The sequence below is a fragment of the Rattus norvegicus genome, chromosome 5, assembly GCF_021556685.1.
Source record: "Rattus norvegicus strain SHRSP/BbbUtx chromosome 5, alternate assembly SHRSP_T2T, whole genome shotgun sequence".
Lineage (NCBI taxonomy): Eukaryota > Metazoa > Chordata > Mammalia > Rodentia > Muridae > Rattus > Rattus norvegicus.
Window position 1 is genome coordinate 67762783 of NC_141538.1, and position 19895 is coordinate 67782677.

General features: G+C 42.6%; 1 protein-coding gene and 1 pseudogene across 6 annotated transcripts in view; both read left to right on the forward strand.

The window, feature by feature from the left end:
* Window positions 1-15534, forward strand: part of Stx17 (syntaxin 17) — a 60685-nt gene extending 45151 nt beyond the window's left edge. For 2 of the 6 annotated variants that reach the window (XM_087660389.1, XM_087660388.1), the window contains exons 6-8: window positions 1198-1310; window positions 1451-1501; window positions 1960-3592. In XM_087660389.1, the coding sequence (XP_087516515.1) occupies window positions 1198-1310; window positions 1451-1501; window positions 1960-2091 (296 nt within the window). In that variant the 3' untranslated portion in view covers window positions 2092-3592. 6 annotated transcript variants of the gene reach the window in all.
* On the forward strand, window positions 6334-7266 carry Exosc8-ps1 (exosome component 8, pseudogene 1; annotated as a pseudogene).
* Window positions 15535-19895: the final 4361 nt, after the last annotated feature.

Here is a 19895-nt window from a genome sequence, read left to right on the forward strand (position 1 = left end):
ACAGGTTCCATCAAAGCTCTCCTCATGATGCGACAGTAGCAGTGGTGGCAGCAGGGACAGATTCTATGCAAAGTAAACTGTATAAGCACGAACAGCAAGTCTCCAGACCAGGGTTCTAATACCTATCTTTCTGATCTGACTCAGTACTTATATCCCTGTGCTATTGCCACTACAGGCTTGGTTTATAGCCTACTGTTGTGTCTCTGTTAGATATGCAACAAATGTCAATTTCATGAATGAAAGATTGGTAAAACTAGCATGAGGGCCCAGAAAGACTTAAAGGTAAGTGTCTTGGTGCAGCCTGCTTTGTCACCACAGTAACACTTACTTAATAAATAGTTTTGAGGGTTGAGAACTTTCTAAAAACTAGAAAAGTTGAAGAAGCCGTGGAAATATGTGGAGGAGGAGTGGCTCTAAACAGAGTTACATGTCCAGAAATACTCACATTGCAAATGTGCTCACTGCTGATCAGATTGCCACCAAGAGAGACTGATGATAATTGCTACAAACATATAACTACACCCCTTTTCTACTTTACTACTACCCAAAATGCTCTTCCATTGAGCTAAGCCTCAGCCTACTTTCCTTCTTCAAAATTAGGCGTGTGTGTGTGTGTGTGTGTGTGTGTGTGTGTGTGTGTGTGTGTGTGTGTGTGTATGAGCTGTGGGGTGTGTATGGAGGTGGGAGGACAACTGTTCTCTCCTTCGTCTGTCAGTGGGTTCCAAGATTGAACTTAGGTTGTGAGGTCTGCTGCATGTGCTCACCTGTGCAGCCCTCTCACCTGTCCCACCTTCTTGCTTCTGACACCTGTTGTGTTACCCTTATCACTACAATAGCTAAGTCCGAGCCTGAGGATTGATTTAGCAGCAGAGCATGTTAGACCTGTTGCTACTCTTGTGTCTAGTGGAATGCTGGTCAAGGGTAGTAGTTCCCACTGCCGCCTCTTCCACTTCTAGCCTTTCCTCCCATTCATGCAGCGTGTGTATGTATAGGCCTTGCTCTGCCTTTGCACCTACTCAGAGAAGAGGCTTCCCAGGGGTACATAGTGCTATTTTCATATATTGACTTATTTACTTTTAGCCTGAACCTAAAAGCTTAGCAAGTTACATGCATTCTGTATAGCAGTCGTCTTGTGGAGCCCGTTAGTGTTCTTTCCTTTCTGAGAAGCAAACTCTAACCAGGCCTGCGTCCATCTAGGAGTCCACACTGGAGAGGCTGAAGCTGCTTCCCAGAGTCTGACTCAGATATATGCCTTGCCTGAAATTCCTCGAGACCAAAATGCTGCTGAGTCCTGGGAAACCTTAGAAGCGGTATGTTAAAGATGTGTACGTGTGTGTGTGTGTGTGTGTGTGTGTGTGTGTGTGTCTGTGTGGATATATACACACTACGTATATAGTAACAATGGGATGTAAAAGTAAGTAATTTCCCCCTTCTCTCTCTCTCTTTGAAGGACTTAATTGAGCTTAGCCATCTGGTCACCGATATGTCCCTCCTAGTAAATGTAAGTATGTAACAGAGACTCAGAACTGATCAGTCACTGTCCCTTTGATTAGAAATTCAATAGAAGTCACATATTTTTAAAATATTTGCTCGTGTGTGTATGAGTTTTGCCTACATTTATGAATGTGCAGTGCCTGTGTGTTCGATGCCCACAGAAGCCAGAAAAAGGGATTGGATGCCTTGAAACCGGAGTGATGGACAGATGGCTTTGAGCTGCTAAATGGGTGCTGGGAACCTGACTTGGGTCCAGTGCAAGAACAACAAGTGCTCTTAGCCACCCAGCCTAGATTATAACTATTACAGTTGTATTTAGCTGTTGTATATACTCCTTAAATTCTAGATCAAGTCAATCAGTATTACAGAAAAAGTACTTTGCTCGGTTCTCTCAGCATTGGAAGTCTGACAAAGTTTTTTATAGACATAAATAAAGTCCACTTTCTGCCTTTTGGAATTCCATAGAAGGAAGAAGAAGGCTTGAATTCCCAGACTCAGTTTTCAAGCATGAAAACTAAATGCAAAAATAAGAAATATAGACAAGCCTCATCAGCTCCAAGAAGAAGAGTATTCCAGGGAGAGAGACATGGTTTATAAAGTAGCAGCATTAAAACTACCTCCACAGAGGCCGTATTATCATACATCTAGAAGAATGAGTAAGTGCTGACAGAGAGCCCCAGGGGCACACCAGTGCAGGTGAGCCAGGACAAAACATGGTGAGCTGTGTGGACTGTCTCAGAGTGCTAATGTTCTATTATCCAAAGCCTGCAGGACCAGGGGCAAACAAGGATGGTGAGAGCCAAGTTGTGCTGGTCCTGATATGTTCACATGTGTGGTCAAGCTAGACTGCTGCAATCCAGTCTGCCTTGGAGAAACTGTTATAATGGTGAAGAGGAGGTCATGGGCAGGTGACTAGTTAGGAGCGAGCTACAGGAATGTACTCTATAGGTAGAGTGGTAACGCCTGCCTATATAGTGTAAAGGATGCTCAGAAGACTTTTTGAGGAACAACTGGAGGAAGGTGAAGTCATAGACAGGATACTGTATGTTTTTATTTTTTGTTATAAGACCTGAATGAACCTGTTGTCTTGGAGGAAAGAGAGGTTTTTCTGTCATTATTTTTCTAAATTGTTGTTTTGTTTTCCCTAGGAATTATAGAAAGGCATAGCATCTGAGCATGTGCATGAATGTGTGCTTGCACAAGTGTGAAGCCTTTCCCAGTGTACTGCCTAGGCTTATGATCTGTTCTTGTTAAGCTGTGAAATGGGACCCACCATTTCTGCGGCATGGCTTCTCTAAGGCCTGGCTCTGAGGTGGAAACTCCTAGGCCACAGCTTCTCAGAGTTGGAACAGAGGACTCCAGCGCTTGTTACTCTAGTTCTGTGTTCTGTTCCAGTTCTCAAACACTAACCTTCTGTCTTATTAACAGTTATGGGATGAGAACACTTGTCTTCTTTCAAAATAAGAGGTTTTCAAAGTTGTTGTTGTTTTGTTTATTTGTTTGTTGTTTTTTCTTTTTTTTAACCTACATCAAAATATTTTCATTTCTTAGAAAGTCTTTCTTCTTCTGTGGCCCTCCTGTACCAATGAGTTCCACACTGTCTAGTGTTGGCTTGTTCTTATATTGCCTTATGGATATTTTCTTGAACTGTATGACCAAGATTGAAAGCATTAAATTGTTTGAATTATTTTTGATTCCTCTAAGTAAATAAGGAAGGAAGGAGGGAAGGAAGGAAGGAAGAAAATGTTACAAGTCTCTGGATTAGGTGTCTGTTTTTATTTTGCAGATTGCAGGAAATGATACATGAATACCCCAAACATGTGTTGTTTACAATCAAGATATATCGTTATTATAATTAATAATCTCCCAATCTAATGCAGTGTACAAAGTCTCTGTGTGCATGGTTACATAAAAATATGCATTTGTCAGAGCCATCAATATGTATATTTAAATGCATTTCAATACATGTAAATTATTCATCACTAAAGTTGATTTAAAGAACAAATTAAAGATGTAGTTAACTCTTCTCAAGACAAATACATTTCTCTTCCAGTGGTTAGGCATATGAAAGAAAAAAATAAAGTTTATAGAGGATTAATAGTTGTGTGTGTATGTTATATAGGTAGCAGTCTAAGAAGGACATATACAGAAGGTTCCAGTCACAGCCATAGCCCCATACAAATGTCTTAGTTATAATTGTAAGGACAGGAGTCACAATTCTATTTGGCTCAAGAAGAACCTTGATTGTTATTCCCAGGAAGACTGAGTTCTTAGGATACATGGCCAAGGATTCACAACAGGGACTAAGCAGGGAACACAAGAGTGACCACATCCTCTGTTGTCACATGGACATGACTGTAGCTGGGCAAATTAACCATGTGTTCAAGGAGCACCTTCTGCACACACAGCCCTATGCTAACCTCAGTGGGATCAGAGGATCCTATAGGATAGCGTTAATGATGTCTCTACATTGTAAATGAAGTGCCACAAAACTGTACCCTTAAAAGTCATTAAAATGTTAGGTGTACACCTAGTTTGCTGTGAAACAAAGGATTCACTAAGATAATGGGGGATTACAGTGAAGCCCAGTAATTCTCAGTGTATTAGTATCTACCAGTCGCCCTGCTCTGTTTGTGCAGGTGCCCTTTTCTTCTATCTAGCCAGAGAATTTAAAGAAGGCTGGGCCAGAACTTGGAGGAGATGCTACCCTTACTCCTACATTGTTTTCTTTTTCTCTGCGGCTCCTGAAGTCCAGTTTTGCTCTAGCTGCATTGTAATGGGGCTACAGTGGATTCAGTTAGAGTCAGTCTCGCACGACTGCTGTGAGGTTTAGCATGGTATTCGACAGCAGAGAGCTTTGCTGCGTGCCTGATGGGAAGTCTACTGCAGACACATCCTTCCCCTTTCACTCCCATCTGCCTCAGCTGCTCCTGCAGCCTTGGTCTGGCTCTTTACCTTGGTTCCCAGCATGGTTCTCTTCAGACACTCCTGTACTGAGTCCCTTTAGTCTGCACACTGAAGTGTTCCTGCTTCTTTACCCTGCTTATTGCCTTGCTAGGCCAAGATAACTGTGCTCTGCCACTGCATCACATTCCCGTTTTCTTCTGGGCCTTTCTGTCTCTGATTGCATATGATTATAGCTAGAACTTAGGGAGAGTACAGGGACATATCTGCAGTCTGGGCCTTGCCGTAAACTCATAGCTTTCCAAGCTCACGCATAAGACTGTACAATAACCTTTAAGGCAGAGCTCTGTTGTTGATGTAAATGGATCGGAGGGTGAATTTGTTGAGTGAATGATTGTTGTTTGCTATAATAACAGGAAATATTGTTTGATGTTGGGCTGACAAGTACCCACAGCAATCATTCAGGGGGAAAGTGATTTCTCATTAGTTTCTGGTTCATGTATCCAACTTGAGTTCTCCTCGGTAAGCATTTACATTTTCTCCTGAATCTTAGGGCCTAAAACTGTTACACAGATTCAGCTGTTTTCAGGTCAGTAGAGCAATCTGACCCAATATTTCTTTTTTTTTAAAGATTTATTTATTTATTTATTTATTATATATGAGTACACTGTAGCTGTCTTCAGATACACCAGAAGAGGCATCAGATCTCATTACAGATGGTTGTGAGCCACCATGTGGTTGCTGGGATTTGAACTCAGGACCTCTGGAAGAGCAGTCAGTGCTCTTAACCTCTGAGCCATCTCTCCAGCCCCCCAATATTTCTTAAAATGAAATTCATAGGCATATTTTTGAAGTTTTGAGAATTTTTCTTCTATGAAATGGGATGTGTGTGTTAGTTTGATAAATACTGCAGTGTGCCTTATACATAGCTTAGTTCATTATTAAAGGGATGCTGAAAACACTTCTAAGTGCCAAAGAGTAAAATGCCTCTCCGGGGAGAGGGTGAAGAAGGTCCAGTGTGGGAAATCTAGGAGGTGAAGACAAACTTAAACAAGTCAGCAGCAAAGAGGGAAAGTAGGTAGATAGAAGCAAAGATTCCCCGAGCCCCTGCTGTTGGGAGGAGCCTAGTTTCATAGACGGTGGTAGGTTACACATGTGCAGCTTGGCCCGGTAGAAAGAGCTAAGGACTCAGCTCTGAATATAGCATAGTTTGTTATTCTGATGGTGATTGACAGCTAACTGCCATCATTGTAGATATCATTAAGCCTTCCGTATTCATGGAGTAGAATCTGAAGATACAGACAGTTGGAGGATTGAAGCCGAACTAACGGAAGGAAGTGCTAGGTCTGTACAGTTGAGGGGAGCCTGTTGATCCCAGGGAAGGGCTTTCTGCCCTCTGCCTAAGCAAACTTCCAATGTCTGTAGTACCTGCCGATGTGGCCTACTGCCCCAGGACAGATGGAGTCATCTTGGGCTGCTAGTTGCATGATGTTGAAATAATGAGTAATCTTAGGATGGGTATTTTTCTGGTAATCTTTAATCTTATTATTCCAAAGGAATTTTGTAGGGAGAAATTCATTATTTACTATTCTACAATAAACTTTAAAAGTCATTGTGATGGTTTAAATGAGAATGGCCCCAATAGACTCATATATTTGAGTGCTTAGTCACCAGGGAGTGGAACTCTTTGAAAGGATTAGAAGGATTGGGAGGTGTGGTCTTGTTGGAGGAATCAGATGCCCATGCCAGGCCCAGTCTCTGTCTTTTGGCGATTCACACTGATCAAGATGTGACTCTTAGCTACTCCTCCATACTCCAGCACCATGTGTGCCTCTATGCTCCCTGTCACTGTGCTCCCTGCCCTGGATGATAAACTAAACCCCTGAAACTGTGCAAGCCCTAGTTAAATGTTTTCCTATTTAAGAGTTGCCTTGGGGCGGGCAGGAAAAATGGTGGCCGGGTTCAAAACTGTGGAACCACTGGAGTATTACAGGAGATTTCTGAAAGAAAACTGCCGTCCTGATGGAAGAGAACTTGGTGAATTCAGAACCACAACTGTGAACACAGGTTCAATCAGTACAGCGGATGGCTCTGCTCTAGTGAAGGTGGGGAACGCCACAGTCATTTGTGGAGGTAAAGCAGAATTGGCAGCACCACCAGTAGATGCCCCCGATGGACGATATGTCGTCCCTAATGTGGACCTACCACTGCTGTGTTCATCGAGGTTTCGGACTGGACCTCCTGGAGAAGAGGCTCAAGTAACCAGCCAGTTCATTGCAGATGTCATTGAGAAGTCACAGATAATTAAGAAAGAGGACTTAAGCATTTCTCCAGGGAAGCCTGCTTGGACCTTATTTGCCTAGACTACGACGGGAACATTTTGGATGCCTGCACGTTTGCTTTGTTAGCAGCTTTAAAGATTGTACAGTTGCCTGAAGTCACTATAAACGAAGAAACTGCTTTAGCGGAAGCCAATTTAAAGAAGAAAAATTGAATGTTAGAGCAAACCCAGTTGCTACTTCATTTGCTGTGTTTGATGACACTTTGCTGATAGTTGATCCTACCGGAGAGGAGCAGCACCTGTCCACAGGACCCTTAACCATAGTAATGGACGAGGAAGGCAAGCTGTGCTGTCTTCACAAGCCAGGTGGGAGTGGGCTGACTGGAGCTAAACTTCAGGACTGCATGAGTCGAGCAGTAACGAGACACAAAGAAGTGAGCAAACTACTGGATGAAGTAATTCAGAGCATGAAACAAAAATGAACAGGTGCCACGATTGCAAAACAGCTGTAAAAATTGTATTTGTTACACTGTGCACAGGCCTTTTATACTAAATAAATACCTAATTACATTCTTTGAAAAAAAAAAGAGTTGCCTTGGTCATGGTGTCTCTTGACTGAGACAGTCACAGTGTTGCAGTAAAGTCTTAGGAGGGCACAGTGTATCTTCCTGGTGTCTTCTGGTCACTCGGAGAGCAGAAATAGCAATAGTCCGAGCAGACTCCTTTCTCAGCCTGAGGTAAAAGTTGATGATAAGGTTTTACTGCCAGTGACTTATCTGCTAGCATAGATTGTTTCGGGCAAGAACATAAACCTTGGGTGGATCCCAGACAGAAGCACTGCTAAGGTATCAGGAGCCCAGCCCAGTTGGGTATTATTAATGCTGGCACTTTTGCTTGTTTGGCTAAGAAGAAAGCTGACTTAAAGAAGCTTTGCTATCATAAAAATTAAGATCCACACATCTATTATCTGAGAACACGATCACAGGAACCAAAGCTCACTAAACCTTGTCACCAGATGGGTAGGTACTTCTGCTTTCCCACTGTGCTTTGCAGACACCTCATTGCATCCTCCTTTTAACTGAAGTAGAAGCACCTTTGTCCTCGTGTAGTAGATGTAAGTACTTGGCTCAAAGACATACCAGGGCAGTGCTGGGATTTAAACACAGAATATCCAAGCCTAGGTTTTGTGGCAGTCTTATCATGAGTAACAGTGACCTTCAAAGTGTGTAAAATGGGAGGCTGCAGAGACGGCTCAGCAGTTAAGAGCGTGTACTGCTCTTGTAGGAGACCTGAATTTGGTTCCCAGCACCTACAGCTGATGGAACTCCAGCTCCAGGAGATCTGATACCCTCTCCTGGATTGCTCGCGCTCTCTCTCTCTCTCTCTCTCTCTCTCTCTCACACACACACACACACACACACACACTAGTGATCTAGCTTGAGACCCTTGCATACATTTGTGTGACAAGTTCGAATTAACACTGAAAACAGACTATTTAGAACTTAAGGAGCTCAAGATGGTTTTGGAGAATCCTGGAATGAATGGCCAGCACAAAAGGCCTGGCAGAGAGAAGGTGCTTGTTGGGCAGGGAAAGAGTATCAGTAATGCTAATAGGAGGGAGGTGGGGTTTGGTAGACCTTGTTGCACCCATGTCCTCACATGGAATGCTGATTGGAGTAGAAAGTGTCAGGCATACGTGCTCGATAAGTCAGTTTAGCATAAAGACAGATGAATCACATCACACACACTGTATAAGGTGGCTTTATGTGGAACGAAGGAGGCATTGTCCCGTGTTTTTCTGCAAATTCGGGAGTGAAAGAAATGCCTGTGCCCCGATGGTCAGAGTAATCACATGAGGTTTCTACACTGGTCAGGACCTATCCTATTCCACCATATGTGTGTGTTTATTTAACTAACTCTATATATAGTTACAGTGACGTGTGTGTGTGTGTGTAGATATATGTATACATATGTATATATTTAACTATATAGTTATAGTGATTTAGTTATGTGTGTGTGCGTGTGTGTGTGTGTGCAGGTATGTATATAAATAAGTTGATCTTGACGAGATCCTGTTTCTAGAACAGACTGCTTGTGACCGAGGTGTCTGGGCAGAGCTCAGTAGCCTGAGTGGCACCTGAGTGCCACTGAGGTGGTTTTTCACGTTAGAGAGAATGGCAGGCCCTAGCCATCCCACTCATCATGCATCAGCAACTTCAGGGGTCATGGTTGCTGCTGTCTCAGAACAGGTGCTGCTGCTTTAGGTGGACTGCTGTATTAATGCTGCTGACTGGAAATATTTTAACTTGTTCTATATTTAATTTAGTAAAATTCAAGACCCAGAATCCTTCTTTGCTCCCTATTGCATATCAAAAGTGCAAAGATTTCCTGCTGGATTACAGTGAATTGTAGTCTCATTCTTACAACAACAACAACAACAACAGTTTGTAGGATCAAGGGCATGTTCCTCCTAAGGTGACTCTCTGAAGAACACAAGTTATGGACCTTTTGTTGTTGTTATGTTTGAACTTGTTTTCCTTTTTTTTTTTTTTTTTTGCTATCAAACCCGACTTGGCATGTAAACATTTAAATGCTTATTTGGATTTTCTCCTCCTACAAAGTAGGTTCATTTGGAGAATAACATGTTTGTGTGTTTGAATGAATTCCAGTGTGAGGTGCTTTTTGCTATGAAGGTGCCACCCTTTTATTACCTAATCATTAAGTCCCCCTCTTCTTTCCTGAAAGTGAATTTGTACTTTCGACATGGTTTATCAGATGCTATTAATGAACCACTATTAAGACTGCAAGGCTGCAGTACCCGGGGGCCTGATTACAGGAATTAAAATAGTGTGTGTTGGCTTCCCACTGCTCCCCAGCAGGACCCCTCACTCATAATTCCTCTGCATCCAGTCTCAGCAGGAGAAGATTGACAGCATTGCAGACCATGTCAACAGTGCTGCTGTGAATGTTGAAGAGGGAACCAAAAACTTGCAGAAGGTAAGACTCCACTCCTGCTGACAAATCAATGGTGCTCCGGCTCCCAGGAATCTCTAGTATTAACCCAATTGATCTGCTCTCTTCAGTGTCGAGGGAACCAGCAATTAAGGAAATAAGGAAGAAATGACACATAGGTAGTGTAAGAAATCAATGGCTGTAATATTTTACTCCCAGATTCATTCTATCATGAGAGAATTTTTTTTTTCCGAAAAGAATGAACTGTGGCCTCACTCTAGGGCATTTAGTTGTGATGAAGGCATATCTGCAGAGGCCTAGGGAGAAGAGAGAGCAGTCCATTAATCCAGGCAGAACTAAAGTACAAGCCTGCCGCAGCACTGGAGGAGTGGGAGCAGCTATTATCCGTATGATGTGACTTTCAGCCCAGGTGCCTAGTGTGGAATATTCTCTGTGCTGAATCAAAGCTTTGCTGGGAGCCGGCGGCTGCTGAGGCTGCCTGAGTAGGCCAGCCAGATAGTGGGCTGATTATTTTGCAAGTAAAATCATTTTGTACAGTCCAGTCTGGAGCACACCTCGCCTCCTTTAGTTCTATGGTCTGGGGTAATGGCAGTACCTGTGGAACAGGTTCACACACACACCCCTCCAAGAATAATCTCTGAGGTTAATTATGAACCTAGAGTTAAAGAGGCATTGCCAGGAGTAATGAGAGGAAAGCGCACATCACCACAGGCAGATTTTCTCAACTCAATTTCTAAATTGAATTTTTTTTTTTTTTTTTTTTTTACAGGCTGCAAAATACAAGCTGGCAGCCCTGCCTGTGGCAGGTGCAGTCATCGGAGGAGTGGTGGGGGGTCCCATCGGCCTCCTCGCAGGCTTCAAAGTGGCAGGAATTGCAGCTGCACTTGGTGGTGGGGTGTTAGGCTTCACAGGTGGAAAATTGATACAAAGAAGGAAACAGAAAATGATGGAGAAGCTCACTTCCAGCTGTCCAGATCTCCCTAGCCAAAGTGACAAAAAATGCAGTTAAAGCCCAGCTTCCAGCTGGTACTGTGCACCCGACCTAAGGAGCAACTTGCTGGTGTTGGAACAGTGTTAAGAAGTGGCTCCCCCTGTCCATGCAGCCTTGAGCCACCATAAGTGGACGTGTTTGTTTGCTGGGTGTTAATGGAGATTTTAGAGGTGGAGGAGCCTGGGCAGAGGGTCCGTCAGGTCAAGTTTAAAGACTGCCAAAGAGCAAAGGTTCAGCCTAGCAATGTGAAAACTGGATCTGTAACTCTAAGGATCTAAGATGTGTAGGAATATATTGGATGCCTGAGGGTCAGTGTGTTTGTAGAATGTTTCTTCCTATAGGGAGGAACAGAGTGTGAGTCAGGAGTCTTTCTGTCAGGTAGGGATGTGCTCAGCAGGGGGCACAGGTGAACTTCTTGTAGACTTGAGAACTGTTGTACTTGGATCCATCTAAATTTTCTGGGGAAGGAAATTAATACTCCAAAATAGAAAGAGAAGCCCATTTTCTCTTTATAGTGTCTTCACTGTGGCACGGGTGTTTTCCTGGTCTTTCCTGTCTCCAGGTGAGGAGTACAGAACCTCCCCACCCCACATGCTAGGCCTGCTGACCACCCGTCAAGCCCATTTCCTGCTGCCAAATCTGAAGACTATCCGCTTCCAGGGTGAATTCTACGTCTGTCATAAGGATTTTTCTCATAATCTGCCTTCTTAAATAGCTTTCCATCTCTAGCCACCCTACCTGTAATCTCTTTAGTTGAAAAAGATTTAAATATTTCCAAAATTATTTGGGCTAAGGGGAGTACAAGATCACACCCCAGGGCACTTTAGAAGTGGGTTTAGAAGGGGTTGGCATACTTGCCTCAAGGAATCGAGTTCCCCGAGTCTTCTTGGAGGTCCAAGAAGGAGCGTTCTACCTCACATCTCTCACTGCTGCCTTTCCCAGGTCGTCTCCCCTCCTGCCGCTGTTTGCCCAATGTTCACACTCAACTTCTCTCACATTCTAGACAGCCAAGTCCACGATTCAGACTCAAGGAAAGATCCGTGGTGCTAACCCAATAGTTGACATGGACAGCAGCCATGGTCTAGACCAATTCCATGTTTGTCTCAAAACAGAAAGGTTTGAGATATAGAGAAAAGGAATAGGAAGAAGCCACTGGTCCCTTCAGTTATCTCTTCTTGAGGAAAGTGCACCATCAGCCAGAGCACAGGTTCAAGGGCCGAAGGGTTTACCGCTTAGCTTCTTTTAAGAGATGAGTTGATGTTTGACCTCTGTCAGTTGCTATCTTTCCCTCTGTGTCTTGTTTTTTCTTTTTTTTTTTTTTTTTTTTCGGAGCTGGGGACCGAACCCAGGGCCTTGCGCTTTCTAGGCAAGCGCTCTACCACTGAGCTAAATCCCTAACCCCTCCCTCTGTGTCACAACAGCCTTCCCTTTAATGCCTGTGAGTCTTACCAGTGCATCCCTATGAAACAAAGCACTACATCTCAGTAAAAGATTGGGAAGTATCAAGTACTTCTTCTCTGCTGACTTAAGACTTTAATAATAAACAAACAAACAAACAAAAACTTTGAATAATTGTCGGATCCTGAAATATTGCCAAACACACTGGGCATTAAGTATTTAAAGTAATCACTTTTAACGTCATTCTTTGTTCTCTAGTTCTTGCTGCTCTTTTAAACCCGAGCATGTCAAACCCGAGCAGGGGACAGGCAGAACTCATACAGATTCTACTTTAAACAAGATTATTTTTGTTTCGTTTCATTTTTTTCCAAGAACGTTTCTCTGTATAGCCCTGGCCTGGCTGTCCTGGAACTTGCTGTGTAGACCATGCCAGCCTTGAACTCAGAGATCCACCTGCCTCTGCCTCCTGAGTGCTGGAAGTAAAGGTGTGTCACCACACCCACCCAAAACAAGGGTCTTGAACTTTGGCCCTCGGGTAATTCTGACAGTCAATTCCGCCTGCTTAGCTGGAATTGTAAGAATAAACAGTGTTGTTCAGTTCTTTAATCTCCCGTGTTCTACTTCATCTTCCTCAGCTTAATACTCAATTCCATTAATCCCCAAAGTGCCATCAGTCAGCGTGTCCACAGCACACGGAAGTCAAAGAGGCAGGGCGAAGCTTGTATGTGAACTCACACCCTCTGGACTTAGCATCTTTGCTGAGCTAGTGTGGGACTGTTGATGTGTTCATGACCCATCAGTGTTCAACTTTTGACTCTAGCCATCCTAATGCTTGAGGAACTACAGTCCTCTAAAATTCCATTATACTTTAAAGTTATTTAGAAATTGTTTCTCATTTCTCCACAATAGAATCCAATAGCCAACTTTTGTGGACATTTCTTAGAAGTGTTTAATCAACTATAAATGATATAAAGTACTAAAAAGTATAAATTAGTCAATATGACACAGAAGTGATCTTAAAAGTGAATTTAATATGACCCATACTGTCTAGTTAAATTTATCATCTCTGTGATTTATGTCTTATTTTTATTTCAGCTAGTTACAAAGAATCATTTTAATATCTTAAAATTTGTAGACTTCATTTCAGTAATGGCAGTTCTCCAAAAGACGTTTTTGATATCATAATCTGATAATTTCTCTGAAAACTTGGTGTAACCCACAGTAAAAAAAAAATGTATTAGAATTGAATATATGTTCATTGAAAATGTTTACCATTATGTGCAATACATTCTGATGTTTTGCTTTTTCAACATGCTAATTTCAACCCGCTCTGCCTGTCTCGGTCTACAAATAGATTACTACCCTCAGTTTTCAGAAAACACCCTTCCCTAAGGAAGAACTGGTGTCTCCCAAGCAGTGTGCCAGGCACTCACCAGGCCTGTGTGGACAGGGTAACGGGGCCTCCGAGGAACGAAGGCTCAGTCTCCGGTTCCAAAGGCAGAAGGCCTGGATGGGGCGGCTGCTGAGCCCCACTCTGCCATGCTCTGCTGCCTCAGAGCTCAGAGACTGCAAGGCCCGCTGTGAACAACCCAGACCCCTGATTTACTACTTTGCCTTCTGGCGCCTCACCAGGTGTCCACAGCCTGCTCTTAATTGTGACCATGCATACAACACACAGCTCAAGTATAAAATGAGCACCACTATCCCACCCCACCCTCTACACATTGGTTCATATAGGCTATGATCACTGTTCAAAATGTTTTATATAATTAAAAGTAAACACGACTTTTAAAAACAAATCTCTCAGAGCTTTTAAAATCAATTAATCATTACGCTTTAAATGATGCCCCCTGGGAAGCTGTGCACAAACGGTAGGGGGTGGGTAATAAGCTATTTCTGAACATCTGCTTTTGGATTGCCACCAAAACAATTGCATGTTAAATAAGAAAAGCCACGTCCATTGTGTTGGCCAGACTGTTTTCCCAAACCTTGTGACTCTGCTCTTTTCCCATCTCAATTTTGTGTCTTCTATTGGCGTTAACTCTCCTACCTCACACGAGAGCCAGGGACCTAGCATACCTAGAGGGCGAACATGCTGAAGCTACCTAGAATGGCCAGACTTCTGCATCGTGGATGGGGGTTTCCTGAAACTCCTAACTGGCCACAGATGGCCGGCCTGCCTGCCTGCCTGCCTGCCTTCCATGCTCATGTTTTCTGCAGAGTGAGGACTGGAAACTGGTAACACCTACTGTTGACAAGAAGTTTGGAAACCCAACCACAAATATCTAGCACATAGTATTTCCTTCCAGTAAAAGGCCAGAAGCCAAACCTTTTGAGTTGTTAGAAAGCAAAGGCATTTCTCAGGAATGCCTTAGAAGCCCTTCACTGATAGCATGGACTCTGGATAGAGGAGTGCAAGCCTGGAGCAAGGTCCCCTTTGGGCAAGCAATAGTTTATCATCACAGAGAGGAATTCAGATGTTGCTCTCAGGTGCTTACAGAGGTCTGATGACATCCCCAAAGTCTCCAGAGGCTTGACCAGTGCTTCTCCTCTGGCCCCGAGTTTTAACACACATTCAGATTCTGTTTGTATGTGTGTGTGGTTTTGTTGTTTCTGTTTTCTGCAATTGGGTTTTACTGGAAGCCCAGGCTCGTTTTGAAGTTGCAATCCTCCTGCTGGGATTACATACATCCAGCTCTGTTTTATAACTGCTATTAACACGGGTTCCTAACAAGTGGTTCTGTTTGTACTCATCAGTTTGGCACCATTTCACAGAAGAACTTGTGTGTTATAAATAATAATAAAAGAGTTACGTATCTACATTGCTATCTTCAAAGAAACTAACTTGTGACAAAAATACATCTGTGCAATGTTAACCCAACAAATATATTGGAATAAAAACATAAAAAGTGTCAAATGATTTGACCAAGATCACAAAGCTATTTTGTATAAGATCTAAGAGAACGATTTGGGATGTGGTGGGGATCCTCCATTATTTTAAGATTTTGTTAGGCCATGTCAAGTTGCCTGATGAAGCTTGCAGGCTCTCAGCCCAACTTCATTGGTCTAAATCAGGCAAAATGGAAAGAAATGTAAGAATATAAATTCATCTAAAAGAAGAAATTAGATGCAATTTCTTAACTTTCCAAACCATGTCAGTGCCTTTGAAGCCAAATCGGAGGATCCCTTCAACAGCAAGTGAACTTCCGTGGGCCCCTGTGAACACTCCCGTTTGAGCAAGTCACTTGATAGTTTGCCTTTTGCATATACTTATCAACTATTTGAGATGTTCCTGCTATTGTTAATTACTGTGTTACTGCATTTCACCAACTAAACTCCTAAAAGGAGTTTCCACATTATTGAACTTTAAGTATGGCAAAGTAAGGACAAGGAAAGGCTAAACGGCAAGGATTTCTGCAAAATTCATTCCTTTCTGAATTGGTTTGTTATTAGGAAATATGCAATAAAATTCACCCATTTGACAAACAATAAACAGAATTCCTGTTGTGTATTAAATTCTAGTGTCATATACAGAAATAGACCTGTAGATCCTATCGTAGTAAGCCACGCAGTTACTAAACCGGGTAAGACGTGACAAAGCACGGTAAGCACCAGGGAGAGGATGGAAAAGGTATCCGATTCCTGATGAAGGAATAACTGGAAGCGAATGGGGAGGCGTTGCAGAGCTGGTGTTTGAGCAGTGGGAAGGAAGAAGATGCCTGATGGAACAGGCAGTAAGCTTCAAGTGAGTAAGGACTTGCATGAAACAAAATGACACGGGGAAAGTCAAGGCATTAATGAGAACAAGAAACTGAATGTACGTACAACTTAACAATGAGGCTGGTTAGGGGGAAACAGACAAGAGTGGCTGCATTATTTAAAATACAGCAGTTCTTTGTTTAAAGCAGTGGTTCTCAACCTTCCTAACAACAGTTCCTTGTGACTATCAACCACAAAATTTGTTATTGCTACTTCCTAATTGTAAATTTTGCTGTTATGAATTTAATGCAGATATGTTTTCCATTGGTCTTAAGTGACCCCCATGAAAGGGCTGTCCAACCTCCAAAGGGGTCATAACCCATAGGCTGAGAACGCTGGTTTAAAGGAACTGATGGTGCTTTGCATCAGTCTGTGCTGTGAGTTGTTCATTCCCCATTGTTGCCAGAAATACCTTCATACTGGCTGCAGCTTTTGGTGTGTTTAACGTAGCTTTCTTCTTTTCTCACCTCTGATTTTTGAGATCCTCCTGTTTTAATACTGAATGCCTACCTTTTGATGATTACTTAACCCACTGAGAAATGCCATGGAATTTACCTTTTACTGCCCAGGACTCCGAAGTCCAGTTTGCCATGGTCATGTTTCCCACTCGATGCTGTTCATTGGCTCCCATTTCTCTTTCACCTGTAGGCAATTCTTCAGAGTTGAAAGCTTCTCCATAATGATAGTAAGACCTCTCCAAGTAGACAGTAAGCTTCAACTGGAATGTGACCAGGCATCTGCAGATGCTGTTATTATTTTATTATTATTTTATTGGCATGAAACACAGGATGAGAAGACTCAACAGCTGAGTTGCAAAACTATAACTTTGGAGGTGCTAGGGCATAGCAAATCTTTGTGCATTGCCCATGTTTGCCATTAAGAGGAATACAAAATTAAAGACAAGAAATCTAGAAAATACACTGAAAACTTGAATGTCATGAAGAGTCCAGAATCAAGGTGAAGACAGTTTTCTTCTGCAAATTAAGTCTTGATCTGGAAGACTGATCTGTCAGCAAAAAAATCCCAGGGGATTTTTTTTTTAAAACTGACTGTTTTACAGTTAGATTTGTAGGACTGGTAGGGTCTACATGAGTTACTTTTCTTGCTGAGATCACTAACAAAGCACTTAGGGAAACGGGTTCATTTGCCTCCGTCTCAGGAGCTTGGGCAGCTGTAGGCTTTACATCTAGAGTTGGGAAGTGGCGGACGCTGGTGCTCAGCGTCCTCTTCTTCATGGAGCCTGGGTCTCCAGCCCGTGCAATGCTGTAGCACAAACTAACCTAATCCAGAAATTTCCTCAGGCATACTCAGAAGCTCGGTTTGGTTCTTTGGTGATTCTAGATCTTGTCAAGTTGGCAGTATTAATCTTCACAAGGCCTAAGAAATTTACAATTGGACAAACTAATATTGAAATAGGATGTAGCTGAAAGAGTGCAAAGGCTTTTCTGGAAAAGCAGACAATGGGATTAGGCAAGGCAAGGCTTATTAAAGGGACACACTTAACAGAATTTGAACAAAGTTCATATAAACAGCTTCTTTCCAAACAGCCTCTTTTGATAAGAACGGAAAGTGATATTATAGCTGCCTTTCTTTTCTCTGTGAGTCTTATTAGAGATTTACATGGTAGGTAGAGTTGGGTTAACAGTTCAAGACATGTTTTTGAAGATTTATTTGTTATATACAAGTACACTGTAGGTGTCTTCAGACACCAGAAGAGGACAACAGATACTATTACAGATGGTTGTGAGCCACCATGTGGTTGCTGGGATTTGAACTCAGGACCTCTGAAAGAGAAGTCAGTGCTCTTAACCACTGAGCCATCTCTCCATCCCAGTTCAAGACATTCTTATAGGCTACCCCTTTGATACCCTGTCTATGACACAGAGTGACTTCATGTGTTAATAACTATGAATGCTAAATGCCCAATATGGTTGGTTCAGACTAACTATAACTATTAGTGACTGCAGTTACATGATTTACTATTATTTCCCCAAGGTTTAAAGGACAAGTGCACTAATGCAAAAGTGTGGTGGATCTGTAAAAAAATAGAGCACAAATATTGAAGGACACTATGAGCAAAGATGAGAAAACATTGGATTTTTAAAAGTTGATATCCTTTACACAAATGGTGGTAACCTGTTACACACGCTTAAAATTTTTATCTTCGCATGCAAAGTAGCAGGTTTCTTTATGGCATTTTCATACATACTTGGTTGTGGTTAACCTTCCTACACATTACTCACTCCCATCTTCCCGCTTGTTGTGGTCTGCCCTGGAGTTATCTGTATTTTGGTGCTAATTCCACTGCCCCAAGGACAGCTGCCTAGTCACTTACTCAAGACTCAGACGACTTCACCAGAACCTTCTCCCCACTGAATTTGTAAAATACAGGTGAGGGGCAGGTGCAAGATAGGAGGTCTGTCATTGGAGGGGAAGGAAGGATGGGCAGGAGAGAAGTTTGAAGGAAGAGGAGGAGACTGGAACGGAAAGGAGGAGGAGACAGGAGTGAGAGGGAGAGAAGCCATGGCAGGTGATGTTAAGAGTCCGCTCTGTGGGGGTTGGGCTCAGTGGTAGAGCGCTTGCCTAGCAAACGCAAGGCCCTGGGTTCTGTCCTCAGCTCTGAGGAAAAAAAAAAAAAGATTCCGCTCTGTGTATTTTGTTATTAATGTTCTTAAGGGATGGATGGTACTGGGCTTTATATATTTAGGTGGGCAATTATATCTTATCAATTGGGCCAAAGGTTATTGTGTTGTGTGTTCTTTTATGTGACAGTTGAGTGTAGGAAAGTGTGAGGCGGCTGGAGACACTGGGCCGCTGCCGTGGAGTTGGGATGTTTCTGCCAAGATAGCTAGCAGATATCTTGGGGCACTTAGGGGCCGGACCTAGGGGTGTAAAAGACAACCCTACTTTTTTTATTTTTTACATTTTTACAACAACAGCTGCTCACATCCCAGTGTAAACCCTTCCACTCCTAGTATTAACCTCCTCCACTCCTCTCTCTCCCTTAAGGTGTCTTTATTCCCCTCTCTCATGAACCCCTTCCTGGCCTCTACCCCACACTCATTCTCTCCTAAGCACATATACATAAAAATCAGAAACTACAGTGTGCATGTGAGAGAACATGTTTATCCTTCCAAGCCTGGGTTACCTCAATAAAAAATTCCCATCTCTATTTTCCTGCAAAGTATAGAATTTAATTCTCCTCCCACTTTCAGGAAAAGAGAAATCGAGGATGGCACTAGAAAATGGACATGCCTCCCATGCTCATGAATGGAAGAATCAATGTTGTGAGAGTAGCTGTCTTGCAACCTATAGATGTACAGATTTACTGCAACTCTGTCAAAATAATGCCCCGGCTGTCACTCTATAGACCAGGCTCGCCTTGTGCTCAGAGATCTCCCTGCCTCTGCCTTCCAAGTGCTGGGATTACTACCAGCCAGCTGAATTTCATTTTTCTTAACAGCTGAATAAAATTCCATTGTGTATATGTATGTGTATCTCATTTTAATTATCCATTCATGGTTGATGGACATCTAGGCTGATTCCATTTTCTTGATACAGTGAACAAAGCATCAACCATTTGTACTTCCTACCCATCTGTATTTCTTCTGAGAACTCCACAGTCTCCTTAGCCTATTTCCTTCTAATTAGAGATCTTTGTATATTATGTATGTTAATCCTGTCAGGATGGCTCAGTGGTAGAGTATCTGCCTAGTAGGCAAAAAGTCCTTGGTTCAATCCTCAGCACTGGAAAAGAAAATCTTGTCAGACATACAGCCGGCAAATATTTCCCCCCTTTCTGTAGGCTGTGCCTTCAGTTAAGTATTTCCTTTGCTGTACAAAAAGCTTTTTAATCTCACAGCTTTTTGTCAGCAGTTGCCCTCATTTGCTGAGGGCCTGGTGTTGTTTGAAGTCCTTACCTATGGCTGCACCATGAAGTGTGTTCCCTACCTTTGCCTCTAGCAGTTAAAATTTCTGGTTTTATAAGTTCTTTAATCCACGTAAGTCCAGTTAAAATTTCTGGCTTTATAAGTTCTTTAATCCACCTGGAGTTGATTTCTGTCCAGGATGAGAGAGAAGGATCTAGGTGGATCC